Consider the following 18,131-nt stretch of genomic DNA (forward strand, 5'->3'; position numbering starts at 1 on the left):
GACTCTAGAATTTCATAAGAAACTGGTGAAACTAACTGCCTATGAAATCGTAGCGGTGTGTGGGTTAAGGTATAAGGGGAGTAGTGCTTATTAATGTACACATTTTGGCATATTTTGGTTTTTGAACCAGTTGGACTGTCGTACTGCTACCTGCAGCTCTGCGGGGGCGGGGGAGGGGCGCCGGAAGAAGCCAGGGCAAAATCTGAAATGGGGGTCCACAGCTCGCGTCTTCCTTTGCCAGACTGAAAAGGGAAACAGTGAAAGTCTGGGACAGACGCTGTGGTTCGCGGTTTCCTCTTTGGGTACCTGCGTGTACTGTCATTGGTGTACTGCCGGGAGTCAGGAATGGGGTTCTGAGGTTTTATCTGTCTCCTCTGGCATCTGGCCATGCCAGGAGGAGAGGGCGAGGCAGAACTCAGGACAAGCGAAACCTGGCCTGGTTGGGAGTGAGGGCGGGAGGGAAGACCTTACTCAGGAGTCCTAGGTACAACTCTTTCGAAGGCCTTCCCCACCTCGACTGATTTAAGCAACTCTCCAAGACAATCCTCGCTTGTTCGTATTGCTTTATTTAATGATGGATGTGAATGCATATACTTTATTTGGGGTGAACCAGGGCTTATATACCTCTTGTGGGAAGGAATACCCAGGAAAGGCTGCTCATTGGCTCAGGGCTCTCTAGACATCTCATTAGCATGGAGAACTCCAGGTGTGGTGCCGTGTGACTCAGTACCCACGGTCTTCAATGGGGTGTTATGGTTACATGTTCCAGAGCAGGTAGGAGTGGCTTCACTGCTGTCAGTCTGAGATCTCTGAGATTCCTGGGATCTGAGCTCAACCGTTCTAGTTCTTATGTCTGTCTGGTAACACAGTCCCATATGCCGTATATTGAACTACTGATTTTTAAAAAAAATACGTTGAATGAAAGCAAAGTGGGCTGAAGAAGTCACATTGAACACTGAGCTCAAGATGAGTTGACTGGAATAAGAGTAGTAAATCGTAGATCATAGAAACCCTCAGAACTAACGGGGAAGCTCAGCATAGGAGAAAGAAAGGGGAGATATTGGTTGTGTCAGCGTGTCTGAGACAAGAAACTCATTCGGTTAAAGCTGACATCACATAGGAATGAGCAGGTGAGTTCAGATTTGAACGTGGCCTCTACCTTCTGTCACCACACCATTGCTTCTTGTAGAACTTTTGCTTTCTGTTTACTGAAGAGTGAGGTGGGTGTGAGTGCGCGTATCTGTGGTCCTGGATACTCTAGAGTCTTGAGGCAGGAAGATCATTTAGGCCCAGAGATTCTGGCCTAGAATATGCTTGGCTGATTTGGTATTAACATGGTGACCTGGGAGTTGGGAACCACCAGGAAATTGCTCATGCTAATTGGAAACTCTGGCTTGAGCAGTACAGTGAGAAGTGATGGGGAAGAGAGGGAGAGAGAAGAGACGAATGTTTGTCTGACTCAAGGAGCTATGAGATTGAGTCCCCTGCCACACTCAGCTTGAGTTTTCTTCCTCCTCTTCTCCTCCTCTTCCTCCTCCTGTTCTATATTTTCTACATTACTCAATAGAGGTATGGCTTGAAAAATGTCAATCCTGATGGGCACTGGTGGTCCTGACCTGTTATCCCACCTATTTGGGAGGCTGAGGAAGCAGACGGAAAATTTAAGGATTGCCTAAGTTACAGGGCAAGCCCAAGGCTGGTCATGGGGAACTTAGAAAGACCCTGCATCAAAATCAAAAGTAAAAAGAGGGATGACAAAATAGATCATTGGTAGCGGGCTTGCCTTGCAAGCATGAGGCCTCTTGGGTTCAGTTTTCAACACATTCACACAGGCGTGTGTACACAGACGCTCAAACATGTACAAACACACCCAACTTTAGGGCCACTTTCATATCAGAACCTACAGCTCTCATCAGCTCAGGGTCAGGGCTTGAGTGTGGCCTTTACACAAGCTTTTACATAAGCTTGGACGCTGGCTGCCTAGGTGCTGCCTCTGTGACTTTGGAGAGTCACTCGCCTGCCATATGTGATAGTTTTGCTCTTGTACAGTCCAGGTAGTGACAGTTTTCATCACTGGGGCAGTTCTCTCACTCAGAAGTTGCATTTCCTCCTTAGAGACCCTCTTGGGCTGTGGCTTTTCTTTCCAGTAACGGGTCCTCGTGGGACGATGGACCATGCCAGGAAACCTGGTAAGACATGAGTCTGAGACCCCGGAAACTCAGCTGCACACACCTGAGACGGCAGGCGCCTCCCTGCTCCCTGCCAGATTCCTGGCCTGGAACACATGCCATGTTCCCAACTCTCCCCTTATAGGTCACACTGCCCAGAACAGAGTTCTCCATGAGCTACCTAGAGGCCCTGAGGGTTTAGCCAATAAGCTCCTCTTCCTTGGCATTCCTCCCTGCAAAAGGTATTTAATCCCTGGTTCACCCTGAGGAGTTGGTATGCATCCATTTTCCACGATAGACGGTTGATAAAATGGTATGGATAAACATGGAGTGTTTCTACCATTGAGACTGCTGTGGGGGAAGCATGGAGAAGGCCTTCACCTAGAGAGCTGCTGCCTAAATTTCCCATAGAAGACCCATCTGTGCCCCTAGACAACCTCTGCTACCTTTGCCAATGAGCTAACCTGGGCTCACCCTCTGCCTGTGAGCCCCCAGTGGTCTTGGCCTCGTTGCAGGCTCATGGACCCCCAATCCTTTGTTCCCGACTCTGCTGTGCAACACTCAGGGACTAGATGTCTGGGGATCAGAACCCCAACTTTGGCTTCCCACGTCTCAGACTGGCTCTTCCCTGAAGCCCAGCACCCTGTTTACCCTGCTCTAATACTACTGGCATAGGTTGGGGACCGCATTTCCTTGAAGTTGTCTTGTAGAGTCTACACACATATGCAAGAAGATGTATAGACATCTGCTTATACACATGTACTTGAACATGCAATATATATATTCACATACATTTAAAAAGGAGATAAGGTTCACTAAAGTTGATTCTGCCCCTTTCTACCCATGTGGCTCAAATGATCCCAAAGTGGAGGTACACTTGGGACCAATGTACTGCAGACAAATACAGTCTAGAAACAAAATGCCTCTCTGCCTCCTGTGGCAGCAAGCTGTGCTACCCATGGTCCTCAGCTCTTTCTACCCCTGACAACCACTGCTTCCTTCTCTACCACTTCTGAAGGAAAACTACTTTAAACTCGACTGCTACAAAGCTCCCTTGCTGAGATCGGGCTGAAGGGGATACTTTGGATCCTGGAGTGATTACAGAGAATTCCATTGGACATGGCCACGGGGGAGGGGGGCACTTACACAGCAGCCTATGCTGCAGCTCCTTGGAGCACTCAGGCAGAGGAGCATCCTGATGAACCCGAGGCCATGAATGAACTCTTAACTCCCAGGATGCCTACCCGGCCGACCAACCTCAGGAGCCTCCCCAGAGGTGAGAAGCCTTTCTCAAGCACAGTAGGTGGGTGAACTTGTAGGGAGCAAGGGACAGGTTAGACTGCAAAAACCCATGTGTCCTCATTTCTGGGTTATTGGTTTTTTTGTGGCAAAGAACACAGTTACTCCATAGAAGTCATAGATAGCAGCATTACAGAACGGAGCTCAATGCTACACTCACACTCTTGATTAAGATTTCAAGAGTAAATCATGAGCTTCTATGGGTCACTGCTCCCAAACCCCAAACACTAAGGATGTTAGTGTTTTGTTTACTACTGAGCTGCCACTAGGCCATTCCCATAAGCAATGACAGGATTAAGAGCTGGAGAGCCGGGGTTGGGGATTTGGCTCAGTGGTAGAGCGCTTGCCTAGGGAAGCACAAGGTCCTGGGTTGGGTCCCCAGCCCCGGGAAAAAAAAAAAAAAAAAGCAAGAGCTGGAGAGCCATAGTGGCACTGCCCCAGAACTCAGTTTCCCTATTTCTAAAAGAGTGTTCAATGTTCAAGCTGGGTGGCGGTGGCTCACAGCTTTAATCCCATTATTCTAGCAGTGGAGGCAGGAAGATCTGTGAGTTGGAGGCTAGGCTGGTCTACACATCGAGTCCGAGGTTCCAGGACAGCCAGGACTGTTACATAGAGAAACCCAATCTCAACCTCTCTCCACAAAAAGTATTAAAGAATGGTAACCCAGACTTCTAAGATTTCAGTCTCCTGCTGATCTTGGGTTTTGAGAGATGTAGGAAGGTGGATGTGGTGACACATGCTTGTTTAGCACAAGTAGGGCAGCCCATGGGCGAGTCTGTCTACCAACTCTGGTCTCTCCATCTGTGGCAGATGGGATGGGCAAGGAACCAGGGCATCTGGCATTGTTTGTAATAGGTTGTGCTCTCCCCCCCGGGGGGGGCTTTCCATTTTGGGCCAGTGTAGTGCCTTTCAGGATTTTTTTGAATTGTTACTACCACACGTGTATGATATATATGTGAATGTGGGTGGATGTGTGCCACAGAATGCATGTGAAGGTCAGAGGACAAATTCAGGACTCAGTTTGCTCCTCCCACTGAGGGTTCTGGGGGGTTGAACTCAGGCCTTTAGGCTTTCGAGGCAAGTGCTTTTACCTGTAGCTATAGGGTCTTCACTGTAAGGAGTAAATGACATTTGTACTTTTGACACTCAACATTTTTTCTAGATGATACTTTTAGGCCTGTTTTCTTTCATTAAAAAATGTCTAATGTTGACAATTTTTCATTTCTTCTTTAAAAATAAACTCCAAAACAACATTGTAGGGCCCTGGTTTTTATTTTTGTACAAGACAGCTGCCACTTTCTGTCACCTTGAGTAAACAGGCACAGAATTCCCATTTACTTCTCCCTGTGACAGACTGTAGTCCAGAGAAGGTTGGGGCTCTAGGACTCCGGGCTAACAGAACGGAAGAGTTCCTTCCTTGACACACCATTAGAATCTGTTGGAGTCAAATGCAAGGGCTTTGCTAATCAAGGCCCCTTCCCCTCACAAAGAAAGCTGTTAGTGTTTACTATTGAACTGCCACTTAGGACGTCCCCACTTAAGACATCCCCACAGGCTCTTGCTCTTTCTTGCTCTTCCTCCTCTGGCGCCCTCTTTGTCCCTGTCCCTTCTCTCCCCATTCCCCCTCTTCCCTCCACGTGCCCATGGCCAGCCTCCTTTCTTCTCCTCTCCGCTGCTCTCATTAAACCTCTCCACGTGGAACCAAAACAAAACAAAACAAAACAAAACAAAACAAAACAAAACAAAACAACAACAACAAAAAAAAGACATCCCCACAGGCAAGGCTGTAAGTAATTAAGGGCGGCCAGGGCCCCAGGGCTCCTTCCTACTCCTTTCTTCTATCGAGAGTGAGAGCATCTGCAGGGTAACAATATTAGGTTTTTTAGCCCAGTCATAGAAAGCCACCCCAAAGGCCCACAGAGACCTGTATAGCAGTGGGCCACACGTGGCTGGTTGGGACACTGGTTCTGTGCGTGCCTCACTTTGCCTCCTGGGAGTGCCTTGGCTTTTCCCTTTGCAGATATCATGAGAGGGAGTGAGGATGAAGCCTTTAACCCAGTGCTGGGGATGCCAGCTTACCCACTAAGGAAGACCCCTGGTAAGTATGTCATCCTGTGGACACTACGGGTCTGGATTACTGGGAGTGGGGCCACACTGGCTCTAAGTCTCTCTAACAGTCATGGAGCTGCGGATATAGAGGCCTCTCAGGTCTTTGGCCCAAGCTGGCAGTAAGCACAGATCCCTCTTGCCAACAGGCTTTGGTCTCCTTAGTTTAAAATGGAAGCTTTTCTGGGCAGTGCTTGGCATTCCAGTCTCTCAGCACTTGGGAGGGTGAGGCAGGAAGGCTGAGTGTGAGGCCAGCCTAGGGCCACATAGGAAGTTGAATGCTGGTGCTACACAATAAGATTTTTGTTTCAAATAAAACAAAAGAAAACAAAACAAGTTTGTGAAGTGATTTCCAAGGGCTGCCAGGAATGCCCCAGGCAGAGAGGCCTTGGGGTCTGAAGAACAGAACATCAAAACATCAAGGAGGTGTTGGGCATGATGATGTACACCTTTAATCCGCACTGAGGAAGTAGTAGGTGAATCTCTGTGAGTTTGAGGTTAGCCTGGTCTACATCATGAGTTTCAGGATAGCCAGGGCCATGTAATGGCAAAAACCCCAAGCCAAACCAAAATAAAAATATCAAAGAGCCCACCATGGGGAGGAGGAGTACTGGTGTGCTACTCTTTTCTCATACCAGTGACAATCAGAGGCCCGCAGGATGCTGGGGCTGCAAGGCACCAAGGACACTTTATGTACACCTGTGCTGCAAAGCACAGACCTGGGCATGCACAGAGCCTGCAGCTGAGCCAGAAACCAGGTTTTTAGACAGGCTTTGCAGAATAGTCTCTTAGTTCTGGTTTGAACCTGTTCGCTGACTTCTCTGTAGCTTACGGTTCAGAAGCTAGATATTCTACCACAAGTTAGTGTGTAACAGAAATACTAGGGTTGTAATTTCTTGCCATTCAAGTTCGCAATTTTGTTCTAGTGCAGCAGAACTGGGAGGCTGAGGGTGGTTGCCATAGCTGAGCCTGTGGGGGCTGGGTCCCAATATTTCAGGCCTCAGGAATAAAGCAGGACCTGGTGTCCTCCCATCCTCTCCGGCAGCAACTGTGCAGTGGGGTCAGTAGGGATGGGTGGGGTGAGGCCTTGGGACAGGGCACTCACAGCCCACCGGTCTGCATGGCCTCAACCATCTGGTGGCAGTAGAGATCCCACTGCAGCTCAGCTGGCCTCATTTATGGGAGTCCGGCTGTCACCCAGCAGTCTCTCTTGCTCTCCCTCCTGGGTAGGGTGTCGCCAGCGTCTGGACAGGCAGGCTAGCAGTGGTCGGTGCAGCCCGTTGTACAAGGCGGTGCCCATAAGGAGGATGAGGAAACCAAGGATCTGCAGTGGATGGAAGACCTCCCAGCCCAGTGCGAGGGTGAAGGCCCAGATGACCACGGTGCGCAGGGTGTCTAGCACCATGCGGGTGGTGGCGCTCAGTTCCTTGGTGACACTGATCCCCGAAAAGTTGAAGAAGGCAATGCTGCTGATGTTACCCAGCAGAGCCAGGGCGATCAGGGGCTGCCGGCCCACCTGGCAGAAGGCATCCAGAGCGTCTTCCAGCACCCCACGAGGGTTTCCACTAAAGGAGGCAGTGGGGATGTAGTACATGGGCACCAGCAGCAGGGAGAGGATCACAAAGCCGAAGAAGCCTGGGGGAGGCAAACATGGACATCACATTCGCCACCCTGCCTGGGCTCCCAGCACGGGCCACAGGTGCTCTCACTCTGAACCACCATTAGGTTCCTGTTGTCCACTCCTGGGGTCTGTCCCTCTGCCCAGTGTCAACCCGATATTGCAACTCACTGGTTTCCAAACTCACCCTGTCAGGAAGCCCCTCTTCCTTCCCCCTGCTTGTTGGAGCTGTGGCTCCGAGAGACTCAGAACTGCCCAGCAATGAGGTACCTGAGTATAACTGGTCCAAGCTCAGATGCACTGTCTGGCCCCTTCCTGGCTGTCAGTCCCTCTAGAAGAGGTGTATGTCTTGCTCATTTTCCTTCTGTCCCTCTCACCTGGCCCGTGCCCCTCTGGGGAATGGAGGCCCATTCTATCAAGTTACCAGCCCACTTTTATGTGTCACAGCACACACTGCCCCAGTAGACCCTTCCCTCCAGCCACTGCTCCCAGGCCTGTGCCCACACGCACCCTCGATGCCCACTGCCTGGAGTGGGTGGATGTTGTGTTTGTAGACAAACTTCTCCTCTAGCACCATCTGGATGGCAATGATGATCTGGGCCATGATGATCAACAAGTCACCTGAGGAAAAGAGGCTCCAGTCAAGCAGGGCACCTGGAACTAGGGTTGGGGGTAGTGATGGGAGAGTCCAGGGACAAAACAGCAAGTCAGCTTCCTGGTTTTTCAGGGTTGAGCATGGGTCCTGACTTCCTGGCCTTGAGGGTAGGACAGCAAGCAGGCCTAGGCTTCCAGAAGGTCCAGAGACCTGCCTTGGCCTGAGACTGCACCTGTGGTAGGTAGGTCCTTCAGGGAGCAGCAGGCTTAAGACAAGACACGTCAGGTTCATCTGTGAATCTGACGGGCTCAGGAGGTCACTTCAGGGTACAGTGTGCTACAGTGGTTCCTGCTGGGTCTGGGTTACTGTGATGAGAAAAGCTTGGGCATGTGTCAGTGATTGGCCCTTCTGTTCCACAGGACTAGACAGCCTCCTCATGCTGCTTGTCTTCTCTCTTCCTTGGTCCAGTCACATTCTTCTGGTCTCCCTTACACTTCTACTCATCAAGAGCAGGTATATGACCCAACCCAGGACACACGGACGTCAGGGCCTGGGTGAATCTATGGGTTAACTTTCTGTAGGCTTCCAGAGGGGAGGGGACAGGAGGAGCAGTTGCCTCACCTGTGATTACTTCACTGAGCTTGTGTTGACTGTCATGCTTGCTCAGGAGGTCAGCCAGGCCAACGACCACCAGTCCCGCGATAGTGATCAGGATGCCCAGCCACTGGCTTGGTACCAGCCTCCGGTCCAGGAAGGCCACTGAGAGCAGGCCTGTGAAGATGATCACTGCACCCCGCAGCATCTGGAAGCTTGAGGCACTGGTCATGTTCAGGGCTAGCAAAGGACAGACTTGATTATTAGCTGTTAAGGGCAGAGGCTGGCTGCCACCAAGACGTCCCCGGGGAGTAGGAACAAGATGAGCTTGCCCTTACTAAGTCTTGGAGAGGCACAAATGAATTCTGTGCGGGAGCCATAGGGTGTCTCGGGTGATGTTGACTCACAGGGAGTCCCTTAAGCATGGCCTCGCTGGCCAGCTTACTTACTTACCCACATACATGATGCTAGTCCCAGTCATGTCACATAGGGCTGGGGGCAGGAAAAGTAGGGCGTTGAAGGGCTGCCGGGGCTCTACGCTGGAGTCTGAGTGCCTTCTGGCTCGGCATTTGAGCAGGTAGAAGGCAGCAAGGCACGAGAACTCTCCCAGGAACATGCCCACTGCCTGCAGGAACGGGACACAGGAATCTGCACTGAGGCTCTTGGGGTCACCTTCAGTAGTATTGTGTTTTGTTCTAACGTAACTGCACTTTAGGCAAGAGCTAACCTAGAACTCCAAAACGTCAAACAGACAAAGGTGGAGCAGCTGTGGGTGCAGCCAGGCCGCTAGGCCTGTCACAGGGGCCCCAGAACATCTGATTGGACACCCTATGGAGTGCGTGCGGCACAGTGTAAAAATCAGCCTGTCAGGAGGGCGTTTTCCAATCCAGATATAGAACAGACTCAGACGGTTCAAAGGCTCACGGAAGGCTCGATGGCCACACTGGGGAATAACTTCCAACTCTCAGTCCAGAAATGGGGATCTTTCATGTGCCCATGCCTGTGAAGCTCTGTGCTCAAGGGAGATGCATAGACACTCTTCTCACTGGAGTTAGTGTTTCCACGTGTCCACACAGTGAGAGTGTGAGCGCTCAGCAGGACTCATGCAGACCTCCCAGAGACAACTAGGCCCTTCCAGGAGTGCTCTCAGAACTCTTGACTCTATTCTGGGAGAGCAGAGAGGTGCATAGCTTTTGGGGAACTAGGGTGGCTTAGACTGGGAAAGAGACCAGCTGCAGGGGTGCCTGGATAAAGCCTGGGGGATGGGCAGGAGCATTACACTGGTACCTGGACGAAGGGATGCTGGAAGCTGTGCTCCTGGCTTCCTCCACAGCCCTCAGCTTTGAAGTTGTCCGCCCATCTGCAGCAACAGAGGGAAGGTCAGACTGGTGCCATGATCAACTGTCCACCTGGCTGGACTCAGTCAGTCCCAGATGACACTGCTCTTCAGAGGAGCCTGTCTCCATGGTCAGGAGTTTTAAGACATACTTCATCAACTTAGAAATCAGATATTACGGGGTTGGGGATTTAGCTCAGTGGTAGAGCGCTTGCCTAGGAAGCGCAAAGCCCTGGGTTCGGTCCCCAGCTCCGAAAAAAAAGAACCAAAAAAAAAAAAAAAAAAAAAAAAAGAAATCAGATATTACACCAGTGTTGTTTATATGAAACATGTTACGTTCATTGTTCATTACTCCTCAAAAATAAGACTAAACCACCACTTAAAATTTAGTGTATTACACACACTCATGGTAAACGAGATTCCTCCTCCCTTTTCTCTTTTTTTCCTGAGACAAGGTCTCACTATATAATCTAGACTTGAACTTGAAATCCTCCTGCCTCAGGTTCCTGAGTGCTGGGATTATAGGAACGGACCAAGATTGGCAGCAAAGTTGCTCTCAGATATCTGATAACTTTATTGTAACTTGTTTGGTGCCTTTTGAAATCTTTGGATTGTTAAAGGGAACAGCACACAAAAAGTACCAAGAGTCTTTGGTCATTTGGGCAGGAGGCCACACATCTGTAAGCTTAGCATTAAAGAGGCCAAGCCTGATGTGAGCTCAAGATCAGTCTGAGCTACACAGTGAGTTTGAGGCTAGCTTGGACTATATGTAGAGACCTGCCACCAACCAGCCAGCCAGCCAGCCAGCCAGCCAGCCAGCCAGCCAGCCAGCCAGCCAGCCAGCCACCAGCCAGCCAGCCAGCCAGCCAGCCAACCAGCCAACCAACTAACTTACCATCCATCCAACCAACTAGCCAGCCCACTTATCATCCATCCAACCAACCAGTCAAGCCTCTGGTCTAGAGGGTTACTCTGGCCCAGGAGATCATTAAATCCTTCACAGCCTTGAACACCTTGCTAATACCTAATACATGTGATACTTGTTACAGCGTAACGTGACAATGAGAACCACCACAGACAGAGACCAGTGGTGGGACTGGTCCCAATCTAGCCCAGAACCCTTCAGGCAGCTATACCCATCATTCTGAATTGTTGCCACCTGAGCACAAAATGGAAGTCATTTCCTCCTCCTGGTGCTATACTTTTAGATCACAGACTAACACTTAAGACCTTCTAGACCTGCATCTAGCAGTGTGGCTATTACCCAGAAGCACCCTGGGCTGCTTGTGCAGCTCCTGTCTAATGCTCATTCTGGTCCCATACTCGCTGAGGTCTGAATCAGTTTAGCAGAGGCCCTTCCGCACTCTCCACCCGCTGCTCCCTGCACAGCCCGATGTTTTGAGTGACTGACTGAGCCTTCCAGACCGTAGCTTGTGAATGTGATAGATGCTTTGGCTCCAGGCCCAGTGTCCATGAGATTTATTTCCCACAGGTCTGAGGTGGCCTCTGATGATGCAACAGAAACAGTATGGGCCTGCCTTGTGGGAAGTTAGCTGGCCGGCTGCCCAGTTGAAACTTTCTCTTTAAGAGCGGTTAGGCGTTCTCTACAAGGTAGGCCTGGTTTGTCTGGACAGGTATTGCTTGGCTGGCTTCCGACTAGAGAAATGGGATCTCTTTGTATCGAAGAACCTATCCAACCAAGGGACTAGGTGTCAGCTACCAACACAGTGCGTGTCTTCAGGCCTGGGAGGAGACAAGAGTAGGGGTCTTGGCTCACAATGCATGTTTCACAGACAAGGTCCCAAAACCATCCTCAAAGTGTCTGAGGATGACAGCTATGCCCCTTAAAGTCAGATAGCTCTTTGATGCCTGGCCCTGCTTCCTCAACAACTCTTTAGCCTAAAAGACTTTTTATTTTCTCCTATGAGACAGGGTCTCAATAGGTAGCCCTGGCTGGCTAAAAACTCACAATGAGGTCCAGGCTGGTCCCAAACTCACACAAATCCACTTGCCTCTGCTGGAATCAAAGGCACGCACCACCACAAACATGTTTTTTAACAGGTTACTCTTTGAGCCCTGCCTGTGCCAGGCCTGTGTAGAGCACACTGCACAGGTGGTGTAATTAAGCCTTATAAGGACTGTCACTTTCAGAGGACGACTCAGGCTCAGGATGCAGAGGGAAGTTTGGGTTTTCCCAGCTGACAACGTGCACACCTGTGGTCAAGCCCTGATGCAGCTATCGGAAACACAGAGAACACACAGAGGTCGGTGTCTGTCACACACACCTGGGTTCCAGAGATTCCCAGGCCAACACTGACAGGTGTCAAACTAGTAGATAACACGAGCCCTAAAAGCCAGGCCTCCGGGGGTTCAGTACACACCCTTTCAAGTCCTTTCCCCTTCCCATTCCCCAGGCATCAGAACCACCTTGCCCTGGGTGGGGTCAGTGTGGTCTCCCTGGGCTTCGGCTTACAAGTTCCTGGGGGAGCTGTTGGCTTTCCTTCTAGGCTCCACCCCACAGTTAGCTGGCAACAGCCACGCAGGCCTGGCTTACTATAAAAAGGGTTGGGGGCTGGAGTGATTGCTCAGTGGTTAGAGCACTGACTGCTCTTCCAGAGGACCTGAGTTCAATTCCCAGCAACCACAAGGTGGCTCACAACCATCTGTAATGAGATCTGATGCCCTCTTTTGGTGTATCTGAAGACATTACAGTGTACTTATATATAATAAATAAATAAATTTAAAGGGGGGGGGCTGTTTGCCTTCTCCTAGCCTTCTTCTCTTATTCTGACTCTTTTCTCTCCAACCCCTTTCTATCTCTCTCTCCTCCTTCCCCCACTCTTTCCTCCCTTCCCAACTCCCTTCCCCATGCCCTAAATAAATTCTGTTCTACACTATATCCATGGTATGGCTGGTACTTCAGGGGAAGGGAAGCCAAGGCACCCCTCCTACCTCACCATACCATGCTTCTATCAAACACATCCACAGCTTTTTCTTCTTTACAAAACACAACGCACGCAGTGACCCACTGCTACCCGAGACAGATGAGGCTAAAGGGGTTCTGCATGGTGTCTCCGAAGTTTCACAGCCATGACATGTGGAAGCAAAAGAAACTTAGCTCTCACCCTGCAAAAACCCTTACTCGACAGATGGAGATGTCTAGGGTCCAAGATGGGCCACAGGACTCACAGTATACAACTGGGCTAGTAGCTAGGGCTGGAATTGGAGATGCTAACGTCCAGTTTCTGTGCCTTCACCCAACTTACTCTAGACTGTTCCTCCTGAGGTGAGGAGAGAGGCAGCCCTGCAGGTGGGCCTCCATTTCCTCTAGACACCTTCATGTGAAACCTTGGGGGGGAGGATTCCCTCAGCTGGCAGAGGCCAGCTTCCCTCAGGGTTCCCTGAGTGTCAGCAGGCAGGCTGTGGGGTGGCTAACTCTGCTGGGCGGTGAGTCACTTGCAGGAGACTTCCCTTGCTCACACTCAAAGCTCAGCATTCTAGCGGTGCACCCAGGGGTGACAGACACTGAATTAGTGTCTGAAATGTCCAGTCACTGCTGATTCCTGCACAATTGGTGCCACTTCCTCCTGAACCCACAGGTTGTCCAAGTAGTGAGACAGCTTCTTCCCACAGGGGTCTCAGAAGGGCTGTGATTTCCCCATGAGAGGGTACATGGTTGGGGAACCCTCCAGTGCTGTTGGTGATTGTGGGGGAACAGGGCAGAGATTCTCATGACAAATCTGATGCTCTCTCCATTCCTCTGCACCGGCCTCCTGACAGGCTCTCTCAAGCTGCTCCACACTGAAGCAACAAAGCCAAGCCGTTCACAGAACCCAAAGGGCAGGTGTTGAAGGCAAAAGCCGAAGGGACGGTGGGAGCTTCTTCTCTCAGGGGCCTGGTGATGCCGCACAGGGTCTCCAGCCCACAGGTGGAGGAGGCAAGCCAGGTTCATAAGCCCTCCCTGGCTGGGTAGGTTCTTCAACCCCCTGAAGCTGAGGTGGGGGTTGCCTCTGGAGCAGCTTAGGAGGGAGCTTTGAGGGTCTGTTTGACTTTGGTTCTTCTTGTGAGAACCTTAGCTGCATCTGGACACTGAGGCTCTGAAATGGGACCGGCCAGGAGCACTGAATCAGGCAGACATGCTGGCTCAAAAATACAGTCAGCAGAAGTGGCTGGTGAGGGGACAAGGAAACAGCCACTGAAAGGAGAAGCAAAACTTCCCAGGCAGGGAGCTTAGCCAACACTCAGAGAGGGGTGCAGGATTATTCAAGGTTGCAGTGTGGGTTTTTCTCTTTATGGGCATGTGATATAGCTCTCTGTCGTCCTCTAAAGCATGCTGAGTGGGTAGAAGAGAGCTGACCGGTGGTCCCTGCAGAGGTGGCCAATCTCTGGGGAGGGCAGCAGTGAGCTCCTCACACAGGAGACACTGGCCAGGTCCACCAGAGGCTCTTAAGATGAGCAAGTGGGAAGACTGACAGGATTCCCCGACCAGGGTAGAGGCTTGCTGTCTAGTCCCATGAGGAGGGTACCCTGGAGGTGGGGGGTGGAAGTAGAAGATGCCACCTATAGGATTACCCATTCTAGACACAGTGGGGAGATAGGAAGCCCACAGAGCCAGGACTTTGGAGACAGTCCTAATGACTAGGATGGGGATGGGACTAATGTCCAGGCCTGGGTACCAATCCCTCCTGACATCAGTATGCAAAGCCACAAAGAGCAACCTCTTTTGTAAATTGTAGGGATCTGACTGGATGACTCCTGTTCATAACAATAATGAAATGCCCATGGGCTTGGTGGTGTACGACTGTATGCGTACGACTGTACTTGGGAGGTGAAGGCAGGAAGGTCCTGTGTTCAAGGCCAGCTAGGGACTACACAGTGAAACCCTGTTTCAAAAGATAAACAGATAACCAGCCAGTCTTCCGAAACGAATGGTGAGGTATCCGCCCTACCTGGTGGTTAGAGTATGGATTCTAGAGTTGGAACACTTGGACTCAGACTGAAATCATCACTTGGGAACTGAGTTGGAGTTGCACGTGACTTTCTGTGCCTCAGTTTCCCATCTAGGGATGATGAACCCATCTACTTCCCTCCCCAAGATCACGGGAAAGGATACCAAGGTAGTTGGCCTGTAACTTGGTAGGCCTGGGTGCTGTGTACTGGCTGCCCTGGCTGCCCTGGCTGTACCTAGTGGGAACCACTGGCCAGCAATGCCATTTTTAACCAGTATCCCGCCTCCTGGTGAGCGTGTTGCTTCCTTCTCCCAGAGTATCTTTTCTCATTGTTTCCTTTAGAACCACGTTTACAGTCCAGCTCTGGGCCCCATCTTAGAATGGGGCTCCTGAGAGGCCACACAAAAGGTGATGGGCTAAGGACAGGATCAAAGGTTAAGGCACTCACCGGGAGTCCTTCTGACTCTCCAGCAGCCTCAAAGGGTGGGGCTTCCTGGACTGAGGATCCCTTGGCTTCCTGCCTGACCGGTTTGGAGGAGGTTTTCAAAGGAACGACTGAGTCAGCTTGGTTTATCTAAGCAGTGGATGACCATTTGGATTCTTCCTGGGGACAGCAGCCTGGACAGGCTACAAGCCACTCTGAACATTAGGAGCAGTCCTTGGCTGGTATGAGGATTTCATCACAAGACACCCAGAGATAAGCCCATGCACTGCATAGGTCCAAAGACTGCATGGGTTCCATAGATTGTGCCCTCCTACAGGGGACTGGACTGGAGGGCCCATGTCACTGGTACACATGTACACATCTGTCTCTTCCACCACGATATTAAATATCTCAGAGACAGGGACTTTATCCTGGTCAATTCTCCTCCTCCACACTGCAGCTGCCTTACAGTCACCTGATGAATGCCTGCTTCTCTCTTGGACACCTCACAGCTTTGAAAGACTTTGTCAGACACAAGAAGCCTGAGAAGTAAATAAGAAATGGCTACACAAGGCTCACAGCCAGCTTCTCAATGCACAGAGGCCCAGGAAACCTTGAGCGAAGCCCTGAAGGCCTTTTACCAGGAGCCACTACACCAACTCTCCTCCTAGCCAGGCCTAGTAAGACTGAGGCTGGACTTGGAGAGGAGCAGTGTGGCCCATGCACACGCACACACTGGACAAAGGGCAGATGCTGCCAGCACACTGAGGATTTTGGAGGGTAAATAGACGAAGAGAGGCCTTGCCCCGAGGCGGAGGCAGATAAACTGACAAAGAACTGACACGGTAAAGCAGAGGCCTGCAACGGAGGAGACCATGTTGGATTTCTCAGCTTTGAAGACTGTTACTCCCACACACCAGAGCAGAAGGACCTAGCTACCATTCTGGTTTGTGTTAAGGACTCCCTCTCCCAGATAGACACTTTCTTTGATCCTGGGAGTCAGTCAGCCTTGTGGCTTCATTTTGAGACTGGTTTGTACCACCCGCCTCTCTGGATGGCACTTTCCAGGTGTTCTCATCATAGGCAGAGCCACAGAGTGGCTCCCAGCCTCGAGGAAACCTTCGGGTTTACCACACTGATTCTGTCTCTTTGCAATTCTCCCACTTTCAACAAGTCACTCCTCAGGTGGTGTGCCCTGATTATGGAGGGGAAAAGTCCAGGTGGGCATCATTTGATGCTGTCAACAAGCCTCTTGGAGTTGGCCTTTTTCTTTCCTGCCTCCAAACCTCTGCCACATTAGAGTCCTAACTAAGCATCAAGTTGTAGTCTAATTCCTTTATTTCCTCATGATCGACCCCATGGCCACCTCCTACTGGCTTGCCTATCCCTTCAGCTCGGCCACTCCTGGAGCACCGGTGCTTCTTCTGCAGACCCCCAGCCCCTAACGAAGTCTCTCAGTCTGTGACCGCAGCGCCAAGAGCGCCGCCGGGAAAAACTGATTTAACCCTTCGGATCAAAGACGAGGAAACTGAGGCTAGGAGATAGAAGTGATCGCGAATCAAAGTGGCGTTCAGATGCCCGCTGTCTTCCGGCCTCTCACCCCTTCGTCCACACCAGCGTGACTGAGACTAAGCTCTCGGTAATGTGGAGAGCTGGTAGGGTTGGAGAGTAGGGGACCGGCGGGAGACAAGGTGCCGGGTGTCCGCACCCACCGGCCCAGCAGGTCCCTCCCGGCCTGACCCAGACTCACTTTGCCGAAAGCGTGTTGATGGAGCCGGTGACCAGCATGAGCCCGGCCAGGAACAACTGGTACTTTGTCCAGGCCATAGTGGTGGACACCGGAGACCACCTAAACCAGCAATTCCAACACGGGTCACCCGGGATGTGGTGTCTTCTACTCAAGAGCTTCCGGGCCGAGAGTCACATGACCCCGCTGGTCCCGCCCCCGCCCGCTAGCCCCGCCCCGGAGCTGCCACTGGTCTGCGGTTGGCGAGCTGGAGCAGCTAGTGTTGCAAGGTCCCAGGCTAAGGCCACCAGATTTTCGTTTCTTTTCCTTTGCTCATCTTTTCCTTTTTGCGCTTCTAGTGTCTCGTGCTGCTGAGCGAGCCTTGTACTTTTGCAGCGTACATTCCCAGTCCCTTGGCTTTCTGGTTTGTAAAATGGGCTCTTGGGGTCATGTAGAGATGTTTAGGCGATCTTAGAGCATTTTGTAAACAGCTTTGAGAGGTTGAGACAGGCTACTTGGTAATAGTTACAGAATGGGAATCTCCTTTCTCCAGGATCTCCAGAGAACTGGAGGCCTGGGAGAGATGTCCCTAGGGATCCCAGCCTGTTGAATTGCTCTCATCTTTCAGTAAAGGGGCATTAGAATCAAGTTCTAGCTTTCAGTAGGGTGTTAAACAGCTAAAACTAAAAAGCACAAACTGGGTGTGCATTCCCAGCATTTGAAAAGTGAAGGCAGGATGATTAGGAGCTCAGGGCCAGTTTCCACTCTAAGGAGTCTGAGACCAGCCTGAGTAACTAATTAAACTAATAATTAAAACGAAAACCTAAACCCAGAGAAATCCGAGGATTTAAGGTTAGCTTATGAGTGGCAGTGGGGTGTGAGTGTGAGTGTGTGTGTGTGTGTGCGTCTTGGGGGTGTGGACTCCGAGGAAACTCAATGGCTTTTGTATAGTTCCAGCATTGAACTTCCCTAGGACCCCTATAAATACTGTTCAGAAGCACTCCTACAGAAAGTCCAGACCTTGGTTTGTGTGTAGAGGATTTCCAGCATTTAATTAATTAGTATTTGAAATAAGATCTTGTTATATAAGGCAGAAAGCTCACTAGGTACTCCAAGATGGTCTCCAGTTTACAACTGGCTATTAATTTGTTTAGAAAATACATTTATTTATTTGTGTATGTATTGGAGGGCACTTTCAAGGTGTGGTGCATGTGGAGGTCAGAGGACAACTTAGGGGAATGGGTTCTCAGCTGCCAGCTACCTACCTTCTTGTTCCTTGTCAATGTGATCCGCAGCTCATGCCCAACTACAGGTAA

At 50.8% G+C, this 18,131-nt stretch overlaps 1 protein-coding gene across 1 annotated transcript; it reads right to left on the reverse strand.

The window, feature by feature from the left end:
- Positions 1 to 6,000: 6,000 nt before the first annotated feature.
- Slc35f6 (solute carrier family 35 member F6) lies at positions 6,001 to 16,995 on the reverse strand. Its single transcript, XM_032909043.1, has 6 exons — positions 16,840 to 16,995; positions 9,668 to 9,740; positions 8,834 to 9,005; positions 8,408 to 8,620; positions 7,702 to 7,812; positions 6,001 to 7,208 (listed from the first exon to the last, which is right to left on the reverse strand). The coding sequence occupies exons 1-6, from the start codon at positions 16,914 to 16,916 to the stop codon at positions 6,736 to 6,738; spliced, it is 1,119 nt and encodes a 372-aa protein (XP_032764934.1). The 5' UTR covers positions 16,917 to 16,995; the 3' UTR covers positions 6,001 to 6,735.
- Positions 16,996 to 18,131: the final 1,136 nt, after the last annotated feature.

This window comes from Rattus rattus, chromosome 7, assembly GCF_011064425.1.
Source record: "Rattus rattus isolate New Zealand chromosome 7, Rrattus_CSIRO_v1, whole genome shotgun sequence".
Classification (NCBI taxonomy): Eukaryota; Metazoa; Chordata; class Mammalia; order Rodentia; family Muridae; genus Rattus; species Rattus rattus.